At 41.6% G+C, this 26,193-nt stretch overlaps 2 protein-coding genes across 4 annotated transcripts in view; one reads left to right on the forward strand and one right to left on the reverse strand.

Annotated features, from left to right (window-relative positions):
* The window catches only part of ANO10 (anoctamin 10), a 130,699-nt gene extending 122,329 nt beyond the window's left edge, over positions 1-8,370 (forward strand). For all 3 annotated transcript variants that reach the window (XM_063155344.1, XM_063155363.1, XM_063155353.1), the window contains exon 13: positions 7,513-8,370. In XM_063155344.1, the coding sequence (XP_063011414.1) occupies positions 7,513-7,548 (36 nt within the window). In that variant the 3' untranslated portion in view covers positions 7,549-8,370. The remainder of the gene's footprint in view (positions 1-7,512) is intronic.
* Positions 8,371-12,472: 4,102 nt separating this feature from the next.
* The window catches only part of SNRK (SNF related kinase), a 39,754-nt gene continuing 26,033 nt past the window's right edge, over positions 12,473-26,193 (reverse strand). The window contains exons 4-7 of the mRNA XM_063155376.1: positions 25,115-25,256; positions 22,039-22,251; positions 20,827-20,961; positions 12,473-16,301 (exon numbers count right to left, since the gene is read on the reverse strand). Of these exons, the coding sequence (XP_063011446.1) occupies positions 15,083-16,301; positions 20,827-20,961; positions 22,039-22,251; positions 25,115-25,256 (1,709 nt within the window). The 3' untranslated portion in view covers positions 12,473-15,082. The remainder of the gene's footprint in view (positions 16,302-20,826; positions 20,962-22,038; positions 22,252-25,114; positions 25,257-26,193) is intronic.

Genomic DNA, 26,193 nt, shown 5'->3' on the forward strand with positions numbered 1-26,193 from the left:
GTTGGGCTCTTTATGACTCCACAAATAAGGAAATTTGGAGAGAAATGTGAATCCAGGGTAAAACTGAGACCAGCTGGCTTGGGCTGGGGCTAGCCATGCCTTTGTGTCCACTGGCAGAGCAGAGGCTGGGTAGGACTTCAGTAGTGCTTAGATGTTGGGGTTTATGTGCCTGGGGTCCGGGGATGACTAACTTTGTGTCCAGAAAGTAGTGGAATATATTTTTTTGTCTTCTGAGGGTTGAGCATAATTCATTTTGAGAGACTGTCTCTGTTTTTCACACAGTCTGTTCCCTGCTGTTGCATGGATTATAGGGAGACACGTTCATGCTCTTTTGAGTTTTTCCTCTGCTCATTTTGTGGCATTAAATAGTTTAAACTGGTCTCTTGCCTTTTGTACAACAGATTTGCTAAAGGATGTTGGCAAGAGCTGTGGGTTTTGGCCTGTGCAACACTGGAATTGATGCTGTGTGGTCTCCCTGGCTGAACCTCTGTGACGTGGGTTTGTGCACTCGAGGGAGGCTTGTGTCTGTGACCCAGCAGGTTCCTTCCAGCTTTGAGCTGGAAAAAATGGAAGCACAGAGAGCCTGAAAGCACACATAGTCTGAAACGTGTCTTCTGCAGAAGCTGTGTATTTTTCTCATCACCCAAGCAGTTGGCCACTTAGGCAGTGTGAGGAGGAAGGACTCTCACTGTCCCCCTGCAGTGCCACCACCACAGCCAGCGCTGCTCCAGAGGCTGTCTGGCTGCTTGCAGCAGAGTGAGCGCAAGGCATGTGAGCTTCAGTGGCAAATTAGGGCAGATTGAGCTGCCTGCTTGTTATCCAGCCTTTTACTGCTTTCACAGAACCACAGAATGGATCAGTTGGAGGAAACCTCTGGGATCAGCTAGTCCAACCTCCCTGCTCAAGCAGGGACCCCACAGCACGCTCCTTAGGACTCTGTCCAGATGGCTTGTGAGTATCTCCAGGGAAGGAGATTACAGTTGGTATAAAGCTAACACAGCTATGTCTGCAGTTAAGCTTCAATGTCAGCCATATCCATATATTAGGAATTTGTGTCCAGAAGGCTCATTAAACTCTCCAAGTGCTGAGTATTTCTCTTCCAAAGGGGATGTGCCTGCTCATCTTGCTTAGTGAAAAAGCTTGTTAAACTTCAGAGAGGCAGAATAGTGTGGTTCACTCATTTTCTCTTGATGGTAGCTAGTAATAGGAAGCAGGTAATTGCATCCTCCAAAACCCCTGAGAAAAGGAATGTATCATTGCTCACCCTGAAACCATTAAAGCGTTGTTGATGTGCTGTTAACCTAGGGGCCAACTGCACCCTTAAACCATAGTGATGTCTGCATGAGCCAGGGCACAGAACTGAAGAAATGAGTGTGGGACTGCACAGGCCATCCCTCCCCTTTGAGATGTCACCAAGGTCATGTCACATTGCATCATTTTTTGCATCATTTCTTTCATAGCCAGTCGATAGTTTCTGACTCCAAAACCTATTGACCAGCTGCTGATTGGGTGAGAGGTAATTGCATCAGCTAAAGGGAGAGCATCCCTTGGGCTGGGCTGGCATCCTGGGAGGGTGGTTTGGGCACACACTCCTCATCAGGCATTTACATGTTGTTTAACATTGTATTTATCTGTCACTTGGCAACTGTTTGGCCAGTTATGGTGAAAAAAGTTAGGAAATATGAGCTACATGAGGACAAAAATAATGTAAATTATTGTGAGGGGCAGAATGCATAAGCTATATTCTGAAGAAAATACTGTTAGACTGTCTTGTGTGACTTCCACTATTCGTCATTTTTGTACTGTCTACTGAACTAAAATAAGGTTCAGCAAAGGGTGACTAATACTGTAAGAATATTGTAATGCGTATTAATTAATACTTTGCAATTTAAATCAGAGACAATCTGAAGTAGATCAGGAAAAAATCTTGGAAAAAAAATGTACTACAAATGGGGTTGCTTTGACTGCAATTCCTCACAGTGCTATTAATCAGGTACAATACTCCAAGGCACAAATTATGTGATTCTGCAAGTTTTCCTGACTCTGCACTTACTAATTTTGCAAACCTTTTGTTTCATTAACACTGGCTTTGTACTTGGTACTCTATCTTGAATTAGGCATACAAGAAAGGAAAGAAGAGAATGTTTTTTTTTTTTTTTGCTCTTTCCCATTACTTTCTATTTCTTGTAGCAGTTCCCATTTTGGATCTGTGGAGTCCAGGCAAATTTCCTGTCACAATTCCTGTAGAAACAACGGTAAAAATCTCCCAGCCTGGGAGGGGCCTCAGAAGGTCGGTGGTCCTGCTGCCTGCTCAGGACAGGATTGGCACCAAATTTAGACCCCAGGGCTGTGGGAGGGTGGGGTTTCCTGTGCTTTGAGGACAGAGACTCCAGAACCTCCCTGGGCCTCTGCTGCAGTGCTTAGTTGTCCTTGTAGTGAAATGTTTTCTGCTGGGGCTTTCTTGGCTTATTTTTTAATGACCACTTCATTTTTTGTTCTCTGGTTGTGCACCCTGGCCAAGACCCAGATTCCATCTTCTTGCTGACCTCCTTGTAGATGTGGGCAGTTATCTCAGGGCATGTGCATCACCTCCCTGCCCATCTTGGATTCCACAGTTAGCTTCTTGGCAGAGTGGATCAGTATCCTTCTTATACTGGAGGGCCCAAAACTAGATACAGTCTTTTCGGTGTAGCCTAGAAGTAAGGAGATTAGTAAATATTCCTCAAAAATTTAAATTACTGTAATTGCTCACAGTCCTTGTGAGAGTGACATTTCAGGATTTGTTTCTTTGTTATCTTCAGTTTAAAATTTTTCTTGCTTTTTTATAAAAAAATCTGCATTAGACTGTTTAATGCTCATGTGTGGCTTTCCTATATATAGAGGGTTTTTTCCACTGGGTTGCAGCATCACAGGGCCATTGGTCTTGGCTCTGGGAGATGAGGAAGTTGTGAAACTGTTCCTACAAATCTTTTATCATACTACTGAAGTAGGGGAGAAGCTGTATTCCGGAAATCAATAGCTTTCAAGAAGAATGAGGGGTTGTGCAGGATGACTTAACTCAAAATAAGCATTCAGTGTTGCATTGTGGCTGTGTGGTCCTGGGATTTATAAACAGGAGTGTACTAGTACAGAGACTGGTTATTACTGCTGTCAAGAAGCATTAGTTACCATCTCCAGCTAAGGAAGCAAACGCGTTGCTGGAAAAGTGGTCAGAGTCAGAAGCACCATTTGCTTCTGCAAGTAACCCAAGCCCAGAGTCCTGAAGCACCATTTGCTGCAGAGTGTTCAGTGCCACAGACAGAAACCCTGAGGGAAGATTTGTCATTCCAGGTATGAAGCTACCGTAACCTTACGCCATTATAATCAGTGAGAACAAATTTCCATTGAATAAGCTTTTAAACCTTTACAAAGAATAAAGTACTACATGTGGAAGAGACTTAGTGAGTTTTGAAGTGGGTGTTAATTTGCCTCTTCTGTAACTGGTTGGTACTTACAGATTAGGCTGATACAGTTCTTGAGACAGCTCAAGAGCCAAGAAGCTACTATTATTGTGATTGGACACCATTACAAAAAAAGAATTTAATATATATCTGTCATGTTTTCATATTATAATTAATGCTAGAAAGTGGGAAAGATACCATGTACCACTGCTCTTTCTAACTGCTTATGAGCTGTTCCACCTGTTGTATACAGGAAAACCAGAAGATGAGGTTGCTGATAAAAAACATCTTCTTTCATGTATTCTTATATTTAATATAAACTATTTACATATCTGTTCTTCATATGTACAAACTTATGTGTACATTGAGTATGTACACATGAGTATTTACCTGTGGAAAAGCACCAGTCCAGTGAGTCAATAGATCCTGGTTTCTTTGGTTTTCACTTTTATACACTTTCTGTGTTTTAAATTGTTTTCCTCAGGTTGTGGTTGAATTGGCAGTTGGCATTAACACACACAGTGGTAAAATTAGGAGTAGTTAGAGGCTGACTTACCAGGTCTGGGCATAACTGGTATTAACAGTGTTGTGAGCATCTGACACAGAGCTCAGCAAGGGCAGTAAATCAACATTAAAGCAAAGGCTTTAGTGCTGTTAGTGTCTGTTAAATGTTGGCTGTCCCACAGAAACCATAAAGGAAAGGTGGGAGTGTCTGATTAGGTTGTGAGTGTGTGCAGAACCAGCACTGGGACAGGAATTCTGGGTTCCAGTGCTGGGGAACCAAGCCCTGGCACTGCTCTGCTAAATCCCTTGGCAGCTCCTGGGTTTTGCTGTAGTTGAGGTCTCTGGTGCAGCTGTGTATTTCTGTTATTTCATGGTTTTAGCAATTTAAATTTGTATTTTGGTATTGTTGGCAGCACTAAATCACATGTTTAGGCTTCCATAGCCCCTCTAACTGGAGAACTACCCTGTACACTGAGGTTGGTGTTTCTGGAGCCCACAAAGGAAGTAGCCTGATTTCCATGCTTGGTATACAGCTCTGTGTGTGGTGTGAAAGGATCTGTTCCATTTTAATAAAGTCCTTTCAGAAAATTTAATGTTGAAATGTAGGAAAATCTAAGTAATTGGCAAAGCCTATTTGTAAACCACATTAAAGGGGTTTTACTATTTCTCCTGGAAGTACTGTCTAATTATATTACATGTGCTTTACAAGGAAATTTAAACTTAATAAAATGGAAATAGCAAATCTATTGAATTAGAGCAGATAAGTATTTAGAGCATTTCCTAATAGTAGAATGTTAGCATAAACAACACTGTAGCCCCACTAAAATTAAAACCAGTTTAAACACGTTTCACTCATGTATTGCATGCACAGGCTGCCGTTGCTAAGGGTGCTGCATAAAACAGAGCATTAAGCATAAACCTTTCACTAGTAACTCTCAGCTGATAATAAATGAAGAATGGCTTCTTGAGCCAACTCATTTCTTAGCTGTGCCTCTGATAGTTCACAGAGGCTTTTAATACCCCTCAAATGAGTGAGGTTTGTCATCATGTATCTACTAGGTTTAACAAGTAGATCAAGACATTTTTAATATCTCTCTTCCATATTTTTAAAATACTTCTTAAAGCTTACAAAGAAATGTCTTTTTGAGGGAAGAGCAGTTAACTCAGCCCCACAGGTTCCCCAGTGAACCTGTTGGGGCTGTCAAGGGAAAAGTGATCTTAAAAGGTACCTCATCAATTCCCTTTCTCAGCAATAAAAATTTAAAAATACACTCCCTTTCCCATATGTTGTCTTAGAGAAATATTTTCCCATTGAGCAGGAACATTTACTTTTGCAGTAAATAAGAAAGAAAATTGTAAAATTCTTCAGCCTGAACTTGGCAAGGAATTTCTCTGTTTAAAGGTGCCACCACATGTTGCTTGCCCAAGTGATAGCTCTTGGGGGAGCCTGCTGCTGCCAGGTACTGCCAAATACATTTTGCTATTAGAAACTATAAAGAAGAAATTAAATACACAGCTCTTGGGGTTCTCACGTGGCTTGTGATTCATTTCCTGCAATATGTGTATGACTGCATTTGGACTGGTTTTGCCCAGCCCTTGTGTGCCATGTGAAGCTATTTTAAGAGGTTTTTCTACTCACTGGCCTGCTCAAGAAGCTGGGATATTTGTTTGTTCATGTCATGTATTTTAAATATGATAGCATAAGATTGCCAGCAGAAGACAATCCTAGTTTAAGATTATCTCAGTTAAAATTAGGAGGGCCTTCAAAAATAAATGAGAGGTGTCCAGCTTTTACAGAGTTTTTGGACAGATTACATTTAGTCATCATTAGCACTCGTGCTTGGTTTTTTTCCAGACTTTGGCAAGCCCTGCAGAGATCAGAGAATAAAAATACCTTTCCAGTCTTCTGCATTCCTCATCAATCCCCATACAATTACACCAGTACTCAGAATTTATGAAAATCATTCTAAAATAAGAGAATATTTGTATTTGATGGATCAGGAACTGAATGAAGGTGCTGTCTTCTGTGTCTATGTTTTTGTAATAGGAGGAAAAGACACTTTAATTAAAGATGCTATCATTTTATTGAGACATTTATTTAAATAAGTGAATCAGGATGTAGAAGAGGAATCTATCTCTGTTCCAGCCTTTAGCTGTGGCGTTTTTCCCTGCACTGTTGCTATGGAGAAGCATATAAATATTTGTATCACAAACTAATTTTACTTCACTTATAGATGGCATGGAAATACAGATAAAAATGGTAAAGAAAAGTTGTTGTAGGTGTGTTTTAGCATGCAGAGTAGTGTTTTGGAATAGGTTCAGGCCCAGACTAGCAGCAAAGAAGAGGTAGAAGGTGCTCTGTTAAAGCATCTGACATCTTTGTATCCTGTGTTGTGGGATAGAAACTGAATGATAGTGTACACTTTATTTGCAGCTTTGTCTTTTCCAATTTTGTTATAGCATTTTTAGATACTTCTCTTTCTAATAGCTCATACGTCGTGGGCCATTTCTATGAGATCAAACACAAATGCAAAAGAAACAACTTTAGCTCAGTAGCACATGTCCATCCTCCACAGGGGAATGACACAGAGCCCACACAGCAGCTTAGGAGTTGAAAGCTGCAAACTGGCTCCAAGGAGGCAGTGATGCTGGGCATGAGTGAACTGCAGCAGTGCTGGGCATCTCCTTGCCTCTGCTCCTCTGCCTGTGCTTTGGGCTGCTCTCCCTCTCGTCTCCTTCCTGAGACTGTCGTCTCTGTCTTTTTTCTTCGGGGCACTTCAGTCACCCTGACCATTTCTTGGTATCTCAGGGTGGTTCCAGACATTGCCAGGCCCTTGGCTGGCATCCCCCAGGTGATGTGTGAGAGATGCCTTCAGCACAGTTTGAGCTCTTTCTTGTAGCCTCTGTAAGTTCTGGGTTATGAAACATTCTCTTTAACAAGAAGCTTCACAGAGCAGCTCTGTTTTCTTTTACTCAGCAGATATTTTCATCACCTGGGATTGTTATCCTGGTTTCACATGGTGACAGGTCTCTGGTGACTTCCTAGGATAATGAAAACAAAATTGGTTATCAACAGGATTGGAAATAACACGAATCACCAGAGCAGTCTGCTACCTCCTTCTTATATCACAGGATGTTTTTTTTTATTTAATTTCACAACAACAGAAATACTGAATAACAGTTAACAGATTGTTGCAATGGGAAGTGGGGGCAGCAGTTTGTCAGTTCATTGACCTTTTGAGATCAGCTTAAAAGCCTAAATATTTAGGGATAAATGACTTTCACATAAGGGATTATTCATCACAAAAATAATTAATTAACATACAAATTGCGTTGCCATTTGATGAGTGTTTTGGTGGACAAAAGTATTGCCTCTGTTAAAATCGTGTATTTTGTAATAATCAGGCATGACAGGGTGGTGGTTTTTGTTTTTAAATGCTCAAGCTCTTTTTTCGGTGCGGTTTTATTAGTCAGCTGGATTCTGGAGCGTCCTGGGCTCTAGCTGCTTTGGTAATTCCTCCTGCTGCCGCTGCACTCAGCGTCTCTCTCTGCTCTTCTCTCCTGGCAGCAAATGCAGCTGGCGGCGGAGTCGCTGAAGGAGTAAACACGGAGGAATGAGGATGACTAAGGCGGCCACAGGCGAGGCGGAGCCGGCGTGTGTGGCGCTCGGAGCGCACCCTCCGCCATCTACTGAGTAGGTGGCACCTGCTTATGTGAAACTTGGTGAATAATCTTTGCCTGACACCGTACAAAACTGTATTTTCTCCTGCTCTCTTTGTTTCTCATATGCAATTGCTTGTGAAGGTAACACCAAATAAAGCACTCCAGCTCATGCCAGGTCTGGATGAAGTCTGCCAGACTCCCTGTGCTTTGAGTGATTGAAAACAGATCCTGTGAGGAAGCATCCAGAAGCTCACTAGAATTTTCAGCTGCAACTTTCTAAAGGGGAAAAAAAAAGCAGACTATTATTTAATTTACTCTCCCTTTATGGTTATTGCCCCTTCTGTTCCTTCATTACAATAGCTAATCAATCCTCTGTTATTTCAAAGATTTGCTTATTAGCTACTGCTTGTCCACAGCAAATTAATTTAAGTATGTTATACATTTCATAGAGAACAACAATGTATTTCATTATGTGATCTGAGAAATAGTTGAACATAAATATTTATAGAGTATGTATTATATAGTCCTGTTTGCTAGTTCTCTAAATAGGTCCCAGCTAAAATCTTTTCAAAAGCTAGGTAAAAAAAAATTAGTAGGAAACAGATTGCTGATCAGTGACTTATGAAGTATATTTATTTTCTAATTTATGTTGGATTTTGGTATTGCTCCCCTGGATTCTGAACTGCAGTATTGTATGAATGGATCTTCTGGTTAAATGAACTAAGAGCAAACAGATCAATTAAAGTTGATACTTGATACACCAGTACTTGTGTTTGTAGTGAATATCTGATTTGGTTTTCCTTGCATTTCACAGAAAGGTAGCTCTCCTAATGTTTCTTTGTTTTCTGACAGTAATAGGACAAAATCTACACTGTTTTCTCCTGTGACCTTGAGACAGTTTATTTTTGGCTGCTCTGATGTTCAGTTTTGCTAGATGTGACTGTATGTGGTACTTGCTGGAATTTTGTTCACAAAAATCTGCTGCTGCCATAATTAAGGTGTTTGCCTGCTTTGCACATTTCAGATTTCTGCCACAGGGCTCCCACAGCAGAATAGTATAACTAAGCCAAAATAATATATTTTGTCTGGAACTAAAAATTAGGGTTTCTCAGGCTCTGCAGGTGTGACCCAGTAAGAAATGACTGTTCTCCTGGCAAGGGGAGCAAACCTATGGTTCCTCTGTTCTTGCTTCTCCCACTGTTAGTCCCCCACGCTGCTGCTATTTCAGGGGTATCTCATGGGCTGCTGCTTTCACAGCCTGTTCCTGAGGCAGTGGCAGGGCTGGGGCTGCACAAGCTCTGCCCTGAGGATCTCTGAGGGAAGCATGTCACCCTTCCTGCAGTGATGTAGAGATCCCAAAACCAGTTGTTTTCTTAGGAGGCAGTCAGTGTGTTCTCCATAAAAACTCCCCATCTTTGCAGTCTGCTGCCCACTTTGGTCTGAAGTAGCTCATGTTTCTTCAAGTTTTAACTTGCCTGGTCAGTGGTTTTGAGTGAGCAGTTCCAGAGAAGAAAAATCCATGGGATGGGCTCCTGTTGGAGTATGTTCTTGTGACCTTGCAGCCATTTTGAAGGGATTCTGCTGGTCTGCTAAGTGATCGTGGTCTGGGAGCATGAAGTTGGTGTGTTTTGCTGATGGCAGCTGTATCAGTGTCTGGAATAACTTTCTAAGATGGCTTAGAAAAGGAATCAAGTTGTGTGTCAACTGTGATCGTGTGAAGCAAGCAAGTCCCCTTCTGCAAAACCAACTCCATGGTTTTCCTTGTGGGATCCATTTATTTTGTTTTCTGTGGATTAACAGGAAAATCTCTAGTGAGGTATAAGTACCCAGTGACTTCAGTAATGTTGGCTGTTGCCTTTGCCTTGGGCAAATCCCTTCACTTCTGTTTAGTTTCCTTATCTAGAAACAGGGATAATACTGTTCTTAGGTGCCTTCTCCACCAGAAGTGAGGAGGTATGGAGGAATTCTGACCTTCAGTGGTATGAGAAGTATGGGACTCCTTTGTTTTGTAGGGATTAAAGTTTGTTCCACATACATGGTCACGAGAGAGACTGTTTCTGTCCTAAAACACTCACTTTAACCTGTTGAGAAATCTTCCCTCATAGTGCCAAGTAGTATTTTGTCACTGAAATGAAATTTAGCTCCTATTCCTCTGTATGCAGCTCTTTGTCCTTTCCTGGGGAGGGGTTCCTGTGTTTCATAATGTCTGGTGTACTGGGTTTTGTCTTTTGGGTTTTTTATACATTCATGGTGGAATCTATTTTCATTTCTCATTTGAGAGGAAAAACTCTTTCTGTCTGTGCTCCTGAATGTGTTGTTTCCTTTCTGCTGTAGGTGCACCTGTAAAAATGGTGGAATGCCAGGGATGAAACTCACTGACCAAAATCAGTTGTCAGGTGACAATGTCAGAAAGAATAAGGTATTTATCAGTAGCTGCCATTCACAAGGTATGGAATCTGAATGTCTGTTCCCAGGTCCAGGCAGGGTCCCTTCCCCAGCTGAGAGCCTCACACCTCTAAACAGCTGTGGCTCTGGGCCTGCAGGAGTGCAGGCCACCAGAGAGTTCTGTATGGCCACTGTGTGGCAGTTCTGCCAGTGCCTGAGTTGAAGCCATAAAGTAAGTTTATCTCTGGTCTCAAGCTTCAGGAAAAACCAAGCATGAGGCTGGAGCACCCTGTTTGGGAAGATGACTGTGTGGGAGAAGCCTGTTAAGACTTGGATTTTACAAATCTCCTTAGCAGCAGCACTAACAATCCAAGAAAGCTGTTCTTAAGAAGGGCACTCATAAACCACTTGCTGGTGATACAAGAGTTCTCTCATCAGGTCCTTGTGAGCACTGGTCTAATTGTGTGGCCCAGAGGGATCTCCAGATATCTACTGAGGAGAACACTTATTACATGGAAAGGTTCCACTGTAGCAGGCAAGCAATTATGGATATTTTAGCCTACCTGGGCCTGAGGGAATTGATCTTGAATATCATTCAGAGAAATTTGAGCTTGTTTCCTTATTCATGTAAGCAAAGCCCCTGGGAACAATGCCTGCTACTGTGATGTGCTTTCTTCAGGACAGCTCTGCCATGCCTCACCCAGGAGCTGCAGGGGTGAGTGGCAGTGCCAGGGCTGTCAGCAGGGCCTGGTGACTCAGTGCCAGCCCTGGAGGCTGGTGCTGAGAGAGGAGGCTCTCTCTGCACCCCAGTGCTTGATACAAAGCACTGTGGTGATGGCCTCTGTCACCACTGGCATCATGAGGGCAATACTGGGCCTGTCTGAGGGCATGTGGCACACAAATGCCCAGAGAGAAAACCAGATCCTGCCTCCTCTGCTCTGTATTTCTCAAGAGAGAGCCGTGAGAGGGAGGAAAGAGGAAGATGTTACACAAGGGCCTGCTGAAATGAATTCCTGAGATGAATCATCTGAGAGCCCAATGAAGTCTGCATTACCTCTCTGGGCTTCTCAGGCTCAATACTTGCATTTTTCTTACAACATGATTCTTCCATCACATCTGAAAATAGAGGGCACCTCATTCTTTATCCCTATGTAATAAGACTTGACTCCGTCTCTAATACAGGGTTCTTGACTTGCAGAAATTGATGTCATTTTTAATACAGGCAGATAGGCCAAACAGATTCATCTTACAATTACAATTTAAAAAAACAAATAAATAGCCATAGCCTGTGGTTCAGGGAGGGAGCAGGCTAAGGCAACTGCAGAGACACTGCCTTGGAGAAGGGCAGTCCAGCAGTCCCTCTAAACACCCTGTGCATGTGAGGGAGCCTGGCTGGCTGCATGCAGTCAGCAACTCAACAAGTGAGGCATTGCTACACCTTCCCAAGTACAGTCACATCAAGGTGTTACTGCTCAAACACCTTTTACTCAAAGCAAGTTCATTTGGAATTAATGACAAACAAATCAGTTCTGATTCATTCACATAAACTTAACCATGGGAAAGGCTAACAGGGTGGCTGGGGTGTCTCTGATGTATGGGGACATTCCAGCTTGCCCTTCTTCCCTGTTTATTGCTAGCCAGCTGCTTTGGGATTTTTTTGCTAATGAAAAAATCCTTAAAACAAATCTGTCATGAAAAGTATCTGACCTGCCCCTACCAGCTACTGAGATGTTCCTGCTTGGCCTTGCACTACCCAATGTGTTACGCCTTTCCTCAGTCACAGTCACAGCCCAGCAAATTCCTTGGCCACTCCTTTCCTGCTACCACCTCCACCCTGTTCTGCAGTGCCCAGAGCTGGGAAGCTCCTCAGACAGGGCAAGGTCCCAGCTGCACAAGTGCCCTGGCCTAAAGCAGTGGTCACGTAATGCCAGGTATTCACAGAACCTGTTCCGTGCCCTTGCTCCCCGTGTCCACACCTGCCCTGGCTGGTTACGCTTTGTGCTCCAGGAGCAGTTCAGTCACTGCAGCAGGGCTGAGCAGCTGCAGCCACAGGCAGCAGCAGACACTGAGGGACAAGATGCCACAGGCCAGGCTGCTCCCAGGCAGCCCCCTGCACCTCACTGCAGCACATGCTGGAGGGGCAAAGTGGGGCCCCCTCTATTGTTACCATTACCTGCCTTACCTCATGAAGAACCATGGTCTGGAGCTCTGCCTGAGGAAGAGCTCCTCAGCCTTGAGACAAAATCTCAGCAGATGATGACTGTGACAGCTCCTAAGCCCAAATGAATGTGTTTGATCACAGCAGGAGAGCAGCTGGCAGTTCACCAAGGGCTGTCCCTCCACACACCAAGCTGGGCTCTCCCAAGGCCCCTCACTCACTGTTCCCAGGAGCTGCAGAGCAGGGACCAGCCTGGAGCCTGTGCCACCCTCACACCCCCAGCATCAGGAGACACAAACCCCAGCCATGTGCAAGTCACCGCTTGTGCATCAGTCTGGATATCACTTTTATTAACTGGATTTTCCATTTCTGTCGCACACCATGAATGTTTGTACAATGAAAAAGCCAAACATTGCCAGAAGCAATAAGATCAGTTGATATTTCTGTACCCTCTTAACACGCATGGATTCTTTCTTGGTGAGAAGTTTTTATACTTCTGTTCATTAATTCTGCTTATTTAGATTGCTACTCTTAAAATTCTGTGTCAAGATTGTCACATCTTAAATACAGATTAAGTTGCTAGAGGTACATTATTTTTTATATATTTTTATATACACACATACAGAAAAATACAAGACTAACTGTTTTTCCACAATATTTACTTTATACACTACTGTAACTATATGCAACTCTTAAAGACACGTTAAGGGGTACAAGAAACTGTTTACTTGCTCTAAATAGTTTGGTCCAATATTAGCTTAATGTAGTGGTTATTCTCGCCCTTCCTTTTACGTGACGACATAACACGACGTACACCACATGCACAATCATTCACCTATCAACAGAGGGGGAGAGGACAGCACTCAGACTAACACATCTGTACACATCTGTACACCCAGAGGTCCAACCAGCCACACACAACTATAAGGCTATAATACAACTATGCAGCATAAATGGTCAACACTGCTGTTCTAAAGTGAGCACCATATATACAGTCGTATATAAAAACATTGGAAACAAAATACACCCGGGGTTAGTTAAAAGGTGCCATTCCAAGGCTGTACATATCAGGAAAGAGTATTTACAATACTTGGAAAAAAGCTGCAACAAATAAAGTTTATTGCCAATGCCCTTTATAAACTCGTCTCCTACGTGGATGTTACGCTCACTGTCTGTGAACCACACATCTCGTTTCTGGCCCTTGGTAAGATCCCTGCTCAAAAAATTCAAGCAATTATGTTCTATGGCTTCACCCACACGTCTATGCTTGTAGCTTTTAACTAAACTGCAACTAGAGATTGAAACTTAAAGAAGCACAACACTTCTCCTTTGCCTTGTTCCAGAAGCAGAGCCCCTGGCTCAGCTCACCAGGAAGGACACCCCATGCACGTCAGACTCTCTGAAGTCCTGCAGGAATCACAACAAGAGCTGTTGTGAGCTGTGGCCATCCTGACCCAGCCGCTCTTTGGTGCTCTGCTCCCTCCACAGCAGACACAAAACTCTGTATTGACCATTCTGAAAGTGTTACAAGATGCTCAACAGTGTCAAACTCCTCTGGGACACCCAGGGTCTGCCCAGGGCGCTGCTACATAGTACCCCCAGTTTCACTAGAATTGCTTAGAAGACCCAGTGCACAGCATGAAAAAATAAAACATTCTTGCCCTTCCCAAAACTAGGAATCTGCAATATATTTTATTCTAGATACTAAAATTACACAAAGTTAATTCATCTGGTCAAAAGTATCCTTTTGTATAGAAATACTCTAAATCAAGACCTTGCCATGGCAATGGGAAATCTGACAGGAAGGCTCAGAGCTGTGAAAGAAACACTTTCCTACAGGCTGTTTTAAATGGACTTTATGAACAAGTGCATTTCTGAGGGAAAATAAGCAATGTACATGTGGGGAACAGCAGTATTTTAAGTCCTAAAAAGAGTAATAATAACAAAACTGTAAATGACAATTTCAATGTGAATCCAATTACCTAAAGGTTTTCCATCCCTTATTGCCTTCTGGAATCTCAGGGAAGGGAGGCGAGAACAGCAGAGAACGTTCACAAGGTAGAAACCTAAAATACTAAGTGTCATGATATACTACTAACAAAAGTAATTAATACAAATACTTTCTTTTCAGTTAGCATGTAAAAACTCAGAAGTAGACTTAATAATTTACCTTTGTTATATTAAAAAAGATTGTCTGCTTGTAATATTAACATATTTCTATGGGAGAAAGCTGCCTTACAAATCTACTTGCCTCTTTTTTTTTTTTTTTTTAAAGAAAACTGCCTCTAGCAAAACAAGATCTTTTCGGTTTGATTTTTGAGCCACAACTTCATCTATATCATAGCTTAAGACAAATAGGTGTGGGTTTAAAATCATATTTCAAGATCACTAATTTTCAGTGCATCTTTGCTTTGTACAAGCCTTGGAACATCTGAAAGCTCCCTGAAGAGTTTTCAGCATCAAAACATTATTGCTTTGGTTCTGTTTCAGACACATAGAAGTATGCCACATATCACATATTTTAGTTTTCACAGAAGGTCAGAACAAGAATTAACATTTGATAAGCAAACAAAAGCTTCTCTTTCTAGTTTAAGTGCAGAACATGAAACTTCTAAGTGCTTCATTTACATTAGGATCCAGATCTTTATTTTAATTTCATCCAGATCTTCCATAGTAAAATTATAAATGTAAAAATTACACAATAAAATATTCTGTTGTGTTGAAAAAGAAAAACATATCTGCTAGCAGCATGCAAAGACCATGCATCGTCATACCATCAAGCAAACACAAAATTAAAATATAATAAATAACTGATTGAAGCCCACTTAAAAATCTTAAGACAACAAAAGGGGGTCCGTGACAAGGTGTTCACAGCTCTGACCAGGAAGAATGACTCTGTCCAGCGAATCGAGCTGTTCAAGTCAGGTCATTGTCAAATGACGTGACAGCAACTGGTTTGACTGGAGGTACACAGCAGCCCCTCCTTCGGGTTCCGCTGAATATTCACAGATATCTTTTCACAGAGAGGTAGTTGTAGCACATTGTTTTTCAAGTTCCTGTTCTTTAGCCGTTCCAATTCGTTTGTTGTGTCTGACATTTGGTCGGAAAAAAATTTTAGGTTGCCCAGTGATGAAGGCTGGTTTGCACTTCCGCTGGAGCTTATACACATTTTCCACGATGATTTCTCCTGTACTTTTACACTGGAAAAGGACAGATTGTTTTGAGGATCAATAATGTATTTCGTGCTGCCGTGAATCTGTGAACCTAGACAAAGGCTCATTAGCTTCAGGCTTTCAACCAGTTCCCCTGCACTTCGGGATGAGAGCTGCATGGAGTTTCCAGATCCAGCGCATCTCCGAGTGGAACCCGAGGTGGTGTTGGTGTTTCCCCCAGAGCCACCAGAGGGACTGCCCCCACCTTTGCTGTTATCGCCCGGGCTCGTTTTGTCCACCCCTCCGTTGCTGTTGCTGGGTTTGCTTTGCCCACCGCCGTCCCCCTGGCTGCCCGGCGGCCCTTCGCTACTATCCCGCCTGTGCCACGAGTAAGTGAACCCGCTGTCCTTGTCCAGACGCCTCCTGCTCTCCGAGTCGTCATCGCTGGTTTCGGAGCTGCTGCAGCTCGAGCCCCGGCCCTGGCTTTTCCTCCGGTGGTAGCGTTTGTGCACGGTGCTGGGCGAGGCAATGTTCATCTTTAACCTGCTGAGCTTTGGGGGCAAGTTCTCGTCCATGTCAAACTCATCATCTGACTCGCCCTCCTCAAAGATCTGGTTGAGCACTGGTGCGCTCTTTCTCGAAGTAAGACGGTTTGTAACCGAAGGCTTACGACGCAAAACAACTTGAGTAGAAAGAGAAATAGGTTTTTTATCTTCCTCATCCTCCTCTTCATCCTCTTCGACTCTGAACAAGCACTTCCGGCCACTGGTAGTGGGCTTTAAGCTCACCGATGGAACTGCTGAGAGTGCTGGCCCGGCCAGCTCAGGGATCTCTTCCTTCTTTGTGGAGTCCGCGAGGGCCTTGCTCCGGTGCCCGTTGAGGACGTTCTCAGCCGTGCGAGCCGGCGACGACTGGGGAACAGTGGCGTGGGACAGAGGGGTTGCTGTAAGGTCATCCTCCAGATCCTGCGGCACATCAATTTTTGTCGGCCACGACTGCCTGCATAGAAAATGGAAGATAAACAGGAAGTTTACATCATGGCAGGCATTGCAGAACTTACAAGGGAGTGTAAGATCTGCACCAGAGAAGCACAAGTACTGACACACAAATTGGGCTGCTGAGTGGCATGTCTGTAAACAACAGTACTGAGTGACTGAGCGCAAGGAAGTGTTCTCTGAGAATGTGCATTCCTCTGGAAGTGCTGCTGTTTGAAAGGAACCATCTATACAAGAACACAGTTTAGAAATTAGGTTGGTTACTGTCAAATCAAAATTTAAGATTTCACTGCTCTCAGAAAATGAATTAAGCAATAAAAAAACCCTGAAATAATTGTGTTTCAAAAAAAAATCTGAGATTGGTACAGAACCACCACTATACCTAGAGAAAGGTACAAGCCTATTCAAGCACAACTTAAGGAAGATAGTATTGCAAACTACTTCTAATCTGACGCTCCTGGAGTTTTCCCCCAATATTCTTAATATAAAAATTAGGTTAGAATTAACATGAGTGAGATTGAAAAGGTGAGTCAGATGAAACAGTCTCTCATTCTCACCAAGCTCTATTCTAGAAAGTTCCCTTAAACACATGCAAACTGAGATCATACATTTATTTGTCCTTAGCTGAGAATCTGGAATGATAGAACTGCATGAATTGAGAACTCAAGCTGCTTAAGAATATGACACTTGAATAAACTGTAAATCCAAGTTGAAAATGTATGACTCTGTAATAGCATTAGCTCAAATCAAAAGGAAAGTAACATGAGTGTCCATCAGTTTTACAAGTGGGCAGCTGGTGTCTTATCTCCAGTATCTCAAGCTACTCTCTAATTATTTGCATTTAACTTTAAATCCTAACATAGATTGTAATATTCCAGTAATGCACACAGAATAAACTTAAGAACAAAGACTGTCAGTCTTTACTCTCACTATTTTAAAAGCCTAATCCAAAAAACCAACATCTACAGACCAACATGCTAACACTGAACAATTCTTCAACTTCTTCACTAAGCATAGGCCCCACATTTCTTGGCGTTCATTTCAAAAAGTTTGCCAATCTCTTAACTTTATATAACAAAAATACTCTCACTACTGCATGAAAAGCTGTTGTAAAAACCTCTGTTCACATATGGGCAGCCTATTACAGGACATTCTCAACCATACTTTCTGTGTGCCAAAAGAAAGGGTTGCATGGCTTCATGGCCCAGTTTATAAGCAACAGGAGGACAGCAGAGAACATTTCACACCAAGTGTGACCCCAGGTATCTGCCTGACAGGCTGCATACAAAGACACAAGAATCACATCAGTTTCCTGCTCTCTGCCATGTCAGGAGGTCAAGGTGAAGGACGAGGGAAGGCTCAGACACCCCTTTGCTGTGGCAGGACTGCATTTGCTGAAGGCTGCACAGAAAAGGCCCCTGAAGTGTGAGATATTGGTCTATGCCAGGTTGTCTCCTGACAACTCTCTCCCCAGCTGTGCAAACTTTGAGGAGGAGGCTGGACTAAAACCAGCAATAAACTCACCCAGCCTTGCTGCAGACTTTGAAGCACTTGTGTCACTTATGCTCAACCAGCAGTGCCAGAAACCTCCAAGCCAGGACCCTCCAACAGTGGGACCTGGCTGCCCACACACCTCCTAAGCCTGTGTGGTGCATTCCCTGTGTGGAGCCATGCAGGCTCCTGCCTGTCTCACTGGGAGCTGCTGGTGGCCCTCACCTGCCTCTCTCCAGTGAGGAGGGAGCTCTACCTGGAGGGAAGCAACAAAAGCAGCAGCTCTGAGCCAAGCTGCACAGACAGGAAGTGAAGCCTGGGCTGTGGTCTTCCTTGGTGTCATGCTGGCCCCCTCCCTTAGGTCCCAGCTGTCTCCAGAAATGCTGGGGAACACTGGCCCAGTTTGCTGATGACTTGTGCTCTGCTGTGTATTTTAAACACAATTGCCTGTAATTAACAAATAGGACTTAAACACGCTAGAAACATAACTACAAACATGACAGAAAATGAAGATCTCAATCTTACAGGAACTTGCCATGCTAAAAGAACAGACTGGTTTGTCAGCAAAAATAGGAAGAGTTCTGTAGTTGTCACAATAAAGAGCAAATATAGTACCTTACAGTACTGTAGTTGCCAGGCAATAAATCTCACTACAGTATGTTTATCTCTCATAGCAGCCCATGTTTGCCTCCCTTCCCTTCTGCCTCTCCCTTTATTCCCAGTGGGCGTGAGGGGAGAGAGGGACAGAAAACAAGCTCCAGGTTGGAAGTAAGTTATTTTTTTTTTAAATATTTTGAGGTCTCAAAATCAAAGTAATGCACTACTGAGTTGTCTGTTCTATAAGGTCATTCTGTAGAAACACTTGGAATTTAGAACCATCATGGAGGCAAAGAACAGCTACTGGGACCATAAGAGCAAGGGTTCCCAAGTTTGTGCAGATGTCTTTGTTATGAAAATTCATACTCCTAGGGCAGGCTATAGCTACTCCAACATTACTAATTCATACAACAATTTAGATTCATTGAACTTTTTGTTCCAGTTTCTTTATAACTAGAGCTGCTCTTTACTGAAAGAGTGACACTGAGGGGAAAAAACCCCAAACAATTCAAAAGCCAACTTTATAGTTTTACAATTTCCATTTGAAGGTGAACTCCAGGTCTTCCACTAGAGTAATTTGTTTTAAATGTAATACTTAGTATTAGGTACATTTGATGGGCTTTCTTTTTTCAAAGAAGCTGACATTGAAATGAGGGGATGATCCATCATGAGAGAACTGCTGAGCCAAAGTAACAGAGGTGAGCTCTCTAACACCAAGCTCCAGACCATTTATGTCTGCAGACCCTTAGATGCCTGCAACAGTAACTCTTCTCAAGTACCTGCAATTACCTAAGATAAAATTTCCCACATTAGTGATCACTGAGTGATTTCTACATGAGTGAATGATGATTAGGTGTACACAGTACAGGGTGCAGTCCCACCTGGGGATGACAAAGACACTAAGACACTGAAAACACTGTAACATTCATGGAGCATCAACTCCTAATTCAGGGAGACAGAATGGCATTCAGAAGAGATGCCTCTAAAATCTCAAGCCTGAATCCAAGGTGACAACCATTGGAGACTTTAACCTATTTTCCCAAGTGTGTGTCCTTACTCTGTAACAAGTGTTCATTTTTTTTTACATTTAACTTGAGGTAGTAGTATCTTACTTTTATCATTTAGACCAAGGAAAACTATGACTGTGCACCAGAAGGACATCCCAGCATTTATTCCTATTAAATGATTTCACATATGACTTTGCCTGGAAGCTGCACAGAGAAACTTTTGGAATGAACAAGTTATTTTGTCTTTTTCTCTAGGTCATACAGATAAACAACACTGAAGGTGTTACTGGAGTTAGCAGTGCTAAACATCAGCACAAACACTTAGTATTCTTTTCTCATTAATAAATTATCTACTAACAATTGCTATTATTGCTAGTAGCAATTACCAGTATTACCTAAATAGGCAACTTTTGGAAATACTGGAGGTTACAAGATGAAAGTTAATGACAATGCCTCAGTACCTCCTCCACCTTCACTGGAACTGTCAAGATGGGCCAATGAATATTTTATCCAATACCAGCAGATCCCTAGTGATAGTTTAAAACTTAACTCAGGAAAGAAAAACCACAATGTTTAAGAAAAATAACTGCTCAAAACTTGAATCCTCCAATATCAATGTGGAAGTGGAAACTATACTATTTGCCTTTTGGGTTGGGTGTTTTGGTTGGTTGGTTTTGGGGTTCTTTTTTTGGTTGGTTGGTTTTTTAAAGCATATTCTGCTGTAACTGAGAATGTGGGATGCTTTGGTAACTGGCTGCAGAGCAAATGAACTGGCTGAACATAGCAATACCAACTAGATGCCAGAAGCCAAATTCTCTCCTTTTAGTTTTACTGTGTCACAAGCTGAAGCTTGGAAAATCTCAGGAACCCTTACTATTAGGTTTTTTTAATTCATGTTTCTGTCAAACAAAACCAATCTATTGCAATATATTTAAGTAGATCGTTGAAATGGTAAATTCAATAATTTTTATTAGTCAACAGGCACAGCAACTGACATGAAAAAGAACATAAACCTACAGGTCAAATTTAGAGGGATTTCTCATTTATAACTATTTCTATATCAGCAGTTTTACGGATTATGCAACTAATTTTTCTCCAGGGATATTACATAACACAATTTGTATGAGGAGCTGAAGGTCAATGAACAAGCCCTTTTCTAGGAGGTGTGAAAACTTGCCTCTTAGGTACAGGCTTCAAATTGCCTTGTCATTTCCTGAGAAGGGTAGGAATTGAAAATATTATGTGCAACTGATTTCTGAACAGTTTCTGAAGTGTCTACAGCCCTTTGAAGACATTAAAATTTGCAATGAGTATTTTACTGTTTTCAAGAAAGCAGTACTTGAGAAATTTAATATTCTCATTAAGACCATTTAAACAAACAAACAAAAAAAACCCCCAAACCCCTCCCAGTCATTTAGATTCCTAAATTCTCACCTGAACTGGGCTTTGATGTTGCTGGGGCTTGCAGATCTGGTCTGAATTTCCTTCTCTTGTTTTTCTCGCAGGATCCTTTCAGCTAGTAAGAAGTAAGTAGCAGTGATGTGATTGTATTTGTTAGTCTCCAATGCCCTGAGGAAAGTACAAAACATGAAATAACCCATCCATCAGTGGTTTCTAACAATTGGACATGTATCTTGCAGCTCGCTGTGCTTCCCAAGCAGGAAGAGTGCCTGAAAGCAGGACTACCCATTTCTGATCTTTTGACAAGCATGCCTTAATTTTATTAAAAATAAAGGGCCAACAAGTCCAGCAATTTCAGCTATAGTTGAGAGGAGACATCCTTAGAATACCATCCATCAAAAGTAAGAAATTATTTTTTTATTTCACATTCTGTAAATGACAACTGTTTTTTATTAATGTTCTGCACCAATGATGGGCTCTCCCACTGGCACATGCAACCACAAAGTACCAGTATTTGGTTATGCAACAAATGGAAGAAAACTTTAATTATTTTAGGGCTGTCACATTGAGTTTATAGCAAAAATAAGTTCAAAAACCAGTAAGTGTAACTCAGACATTGTAACAGAAAGGCTGCCCCTGTTACACAGCTAAAAGCTTACGAAGTGAGACTGCTGCTTTCCCTTCCACATAAACAGTGTTTAACAGCTGAACACATTAAAAAAGGAAAAAAATATTTAAGATCTCTTTCAGTTTGGGGAATATTTTAGAAATTTGGCAGTTTCATTCTATTAGAAGCACCTATGTAGTCTTCTAGCAAGCTCCCTCAGTGACACTGACCATTATGCATTACAAAGACAAAGGGAATAATATTTTAAATGAACAAAGATTCAGGTACACTGGAAATATGCTAAGGGAAAAATTCTAGAATTTGTCCCCTTCAAATATGCATGAGAGATGAAGAACAAGCATGGATTCCAAAGCACTCAGGTTTACTCAAAGACAGCTACAGCAGGAATCAACACACTGTTCCAACACATTTTTTGAAGTTATTCCTAAATTTGGTTATACTTGAGTACTTCTGATCCCACAATATCCTATCACAGAGCAAGACCGCAATACTTTGTTTATTAACTGAATGCCCTGATATTTAAAAACCAAAGTGCCCAAGGTTCTCAGGATGTTCTTGAATCAAAACCAAGAGGTGCACAAAACAAAGTGCATCCATCTAGAACACTGCTGACTTACTCCACTATGGTGTCTCTGTCTGCGATGTCCCCAAGAACCATGCGCTGTATTATACTGTTGTGCTCCTCCTCAGACAGGTTTTTGTAGGATACAAGAGGAATATTATACTTGGTTGCAGGAGATGGATCAACTCCTTGGAGCCATGCATGGTTTTCAATCTCTTCCAAAGACGCCCTTCGCTTCGGGTCTCTCTGCAACATCCGTGTAATTAGACTGTGAATAAAAAATAAATCTAAACAAAAATGCACACACGTGTTTAAAAAAGCAGCTGTTGTGAGAGCAACATTAGGAAGGCAATTTCTGCTGTCAGGTCACACAGATCTTCTGAAGTCCCACAGTAAACAATGTGATGGGAAACTGTTTAGTCTCAAAGACATTAAAAATACTGCTAAACTGAAACAGTTTATTAAAACTATAAATACCATAAACTCTACAGTTTTCATTTACTGTACTAGATAATTAATCTGATTTTTCTCATTTATTTGATTTAAGTAGGTTTTACAGGGTAATTACAGGTCACAGGTGGCCTATCAGCTAGTAAAGTAAATGGTAAAGAAATAGAAATGTGGTTTTTTTTATTACTGCTGCTGTGAACAAGTATATGGAATGGCAACAGATAAACAGGAATATGTTATTCTGAAGTAACTATCAGAAATTTGAGTCTTCAGCATCCTTGAAAAAACTGTGATTTGTTCTACCCACATATAAAAAAACTAAACAGACCAATGCACTCTCTGGGATGATGTAGGGACAAATCTACTAATGAGCCGATAGTGAGATTTTACAAATGCTGGAAAGAAAGTGCATGAATTCCCCAAGTAAACACAGAAAGAAGACTTCATTAGCACAGCACATCTCTGTTCACTTACTATACATGGAAGATTCTTGGGGGAAGTATTTTTGGCTTTGTTCAACAAATATGGATATATGGTTTTGTTGCCAAGGTTACAAAGAAACTCTATTGCTCCAACATGTTCTCCAGTACTCATATAGTGCTTTCTCTTCCACTGAATATACTATACCATGCAACTTCTGGCTGCAAGGCCACACACAAGGCACAAAATTAATCACAATTTTTCAATGGGTTTTTTTTGTTTTCCCTGTGTGAGATGATGTATAGATTTAAGAAATGGAGGTTAATCCAACCTTCTTAAAAATTCTATAGTAAAAAAAGTCACATTTCTTTTTATTAGCTGTGGTTTCTTTCCTTACCAAGAGGAAAGACAGGGTGAGACATGGGACCCTTAAGTTTCTTTGCTTTTGTCAATATTATGACAGAAAGAGAACAAACTCCATATTTAATTTGACTTTTTTTTAAACTACACCTGTAGTAAAATGTCACAAATGCAGTACATGTGCCTCCTGCTTGAAGCTTGTTTATGCATCTCAATCCACAAATGCTTTCACTCCAAGAAGGAAGTTTAAGCACTCCCAGAGTCTTTTCCCTAAGAAAACCTAACCTATAAAGGACCTGGGTAACTGGCTGTACATTGTTCATGCTTTGTACAGAGAAAGCAGATCTGGACCTGTAAGCAAATCATTGTTAGCAAGTATATTAAGCAAAAGGCTGCAAAAGGTAAGGTTCCTGGCCTCACCATGCAGCATCTCAAGAGATTGATTCGATACAATTCACTGATAAGAGCTCCCTCTTAAACCTCTTCCTGTACTGTACTTAAAACCTCTTCCTGTATGTGAAGCTCTACAAGCTCAGAGCAGCTTTCCCATGTTACTGGAGGGTGCTAATGACAAGACAAGAACACCAGCACAGAGTTACAGAATCATTAAGGTTGGAAAAGACTACTGAGAGCATCAGGTCTAGCCAGTAAAATAGCACCACCATGCTCACCACTAAACCATCTTAAGTACCAAATTTACACTTATTTTGAATCATCATCATCACCTGGGCAGCCTGTTCTAAGGCTTGACAAGAAATTTTTCCTAATATCCAATCTTAACTTTGAGGTCATTTCCTCATCCTATTGCTTATCACCTAGGAGAAGAGACTGACCCCCCCTGGCTACAATCTCTTTTCATGTGGTTGTAGAGAGCAGTAAGGTGTCCCCGAGCTTCCTCTTCTCCAGGCTAAACAACCCCAGCTCCCTCAGCTGCTCCCCAGCTTCACTGCCCTTCTCTGGACACAATCCATGACCTCAATGTCTTTCCTAAGAGCTCAGAAACTGAACACAGGGCTCAGGATGTGCCCTCACCAGGGCTGAGCACAGGGGATCACTGTCCTGGTCCTGCTGGCCACAGTGCTGCTGATGCAGGCCAGGATGCTGCTCACCATGTTATGCATCACTCTCCTGGACTGCACAGATGATAGGTAAAGAAAGGAATGGTCATCATGACCACAGCTGTAACTTCATTCTTTGGTAAGTAACAGAATTCTAGATGCTGCTCTAGTTTTTTTTGACTGAACCAAATGCATTTTCCAAGCATTTATAAAGGCATCTGGTTGTCTGTATTGAAAATTAAAAGATACTCTACTGCAGATTCAAGAACCCCAACAAACATTTTAAAATAGTCTAAATGATGCAACTGGGATATATATTTAAAGGCCTGAAGGTCCTTAACCAATAGGGAAGCATGGGAAATACTGGAACATATCAATAAAAAGGCTCCAGTGAACACTGCAGAAAAACACATCAAAAGGAATTGTGACTCCTAAATGGATATGGTATTTCCAGACCAAATATTTTTCTCCCTTGACAGCCTAGGATGTTAATTTGGAGTTGCAATTTCAGTAGGAGATGAGCAAATCTTGCTGTGTGACAGGTTTTGGTAACTTGTTGTTTGGACAGAAATTGATAAGCAGCAGTACATTTCTAACTCTTGTGACAGAATAATCTCAACACCACCTGGTAATTTGTCCAGGCAAAGCGTTGGCCAAAGCCAATCAGTAGTGAGTAATTTCTTCAATTCTTTATAAAATGCATGACAACCGAGAGACATAAAAGGAAGAGTATGAAGGAACATTCTATACCTTTGGGTATAGATAATATAGTATGGGGAAGTCCAAAAAGTAATGCAAATCCACTTCTGTGAATGCTTCCAAGTTGTTTAGTACTCTACTTACTCTTTACATTCTCTGGACACGTGAGGTGGCACCGTGTATTTGCAGTCCATTATCATAGTCAGAGTTTCACTGTCATTTGCTTCTTGGAATGGTGGTTGTCCACAGACTAACATGAACAGGATGACCCCCAAACTCCATATATCTGCAAATATAAAGTACATATTTAAAAAACCCAAAGTGTTGAGGATACAGACATAATTACCATCCAACCCATGAAATATTCTTAAAATGCATACTGGGGTGATTATTGCTCTCTTCATTATGAACATTACTTATGGAAATTACAATTCCACTGAGTACAAAATACAGTAGTTCCATTGCTTGACAGCTTTTACAGTTTTTGAAGGGGAAAAAACATTAAATTCATTACTTCAAGGATGCATAACAGTTTGAGATGCATTAACACTTTTGACAGCAGTGTTAGATAAAGCTGAAAATAATCTGGTCACTTAGAAGGCAAGAATTCATTACCCTTTTGATAACAAGTAGGCACAGGTTATTCAAGAGATTTGAATTCAAAGCACATTCCTTTCTCAAGGACTTGCATAAACTGCTCTCTGTATTGTTTACATGGTTCTCAGAATCACTGGGTTGGAAGAGACCTTCAAGATCATCAAGTCCAACCCATGCCCTGACACCTCAACTAAACCATGGCACAGAGTGTCACATCCAGTCTTTTCTTAAACACATCCAGGGATTGTGACTCCACCACCTCCCCTGGCAGACCATTCCAGTATTTTATCACTCTTTCTTCAGTAAAAAACTTTTTCCAAACATCCAACTTAAATTTCCCTTGGCACAGCTTAAGGCTGTGTCCCTCTCGTTCTGTCAGTTGCTGCCTGGAGAAAGAGACCAATCCCCACCTACTCAGTGAGGTAAGAAATCACAAAGAAAGTCACTTATTTCAATAAGACTGATTTTGCTGTTGTCCCTTCAATGATGTTGTGTTGCTTTAAAACTTGGAACTTCCAATAGTAACTAAATTAGTTTATGTAAAACCAGCTTCTTATACCAATGATACTACAAAGTGTGGAGTAGTGGGTTTGGGTGCTGAGGTTTCTTAAAAAATATCCAAACAC

This window comes from Melospiza melodia, chromosome 1, assembly GCF_035770615.1.
Source record: "Melospiza melodia melodia isolate bMelMel2 chromosome 1, bMelMel2.pri, whole genome shotgun sequence".
NCBI classification, from domain to species: Eukaryota; Metazoa; Chordata; class Aves; order Passeriformes; family Passerellidae; genus Melospiza; species Melospiza melodia.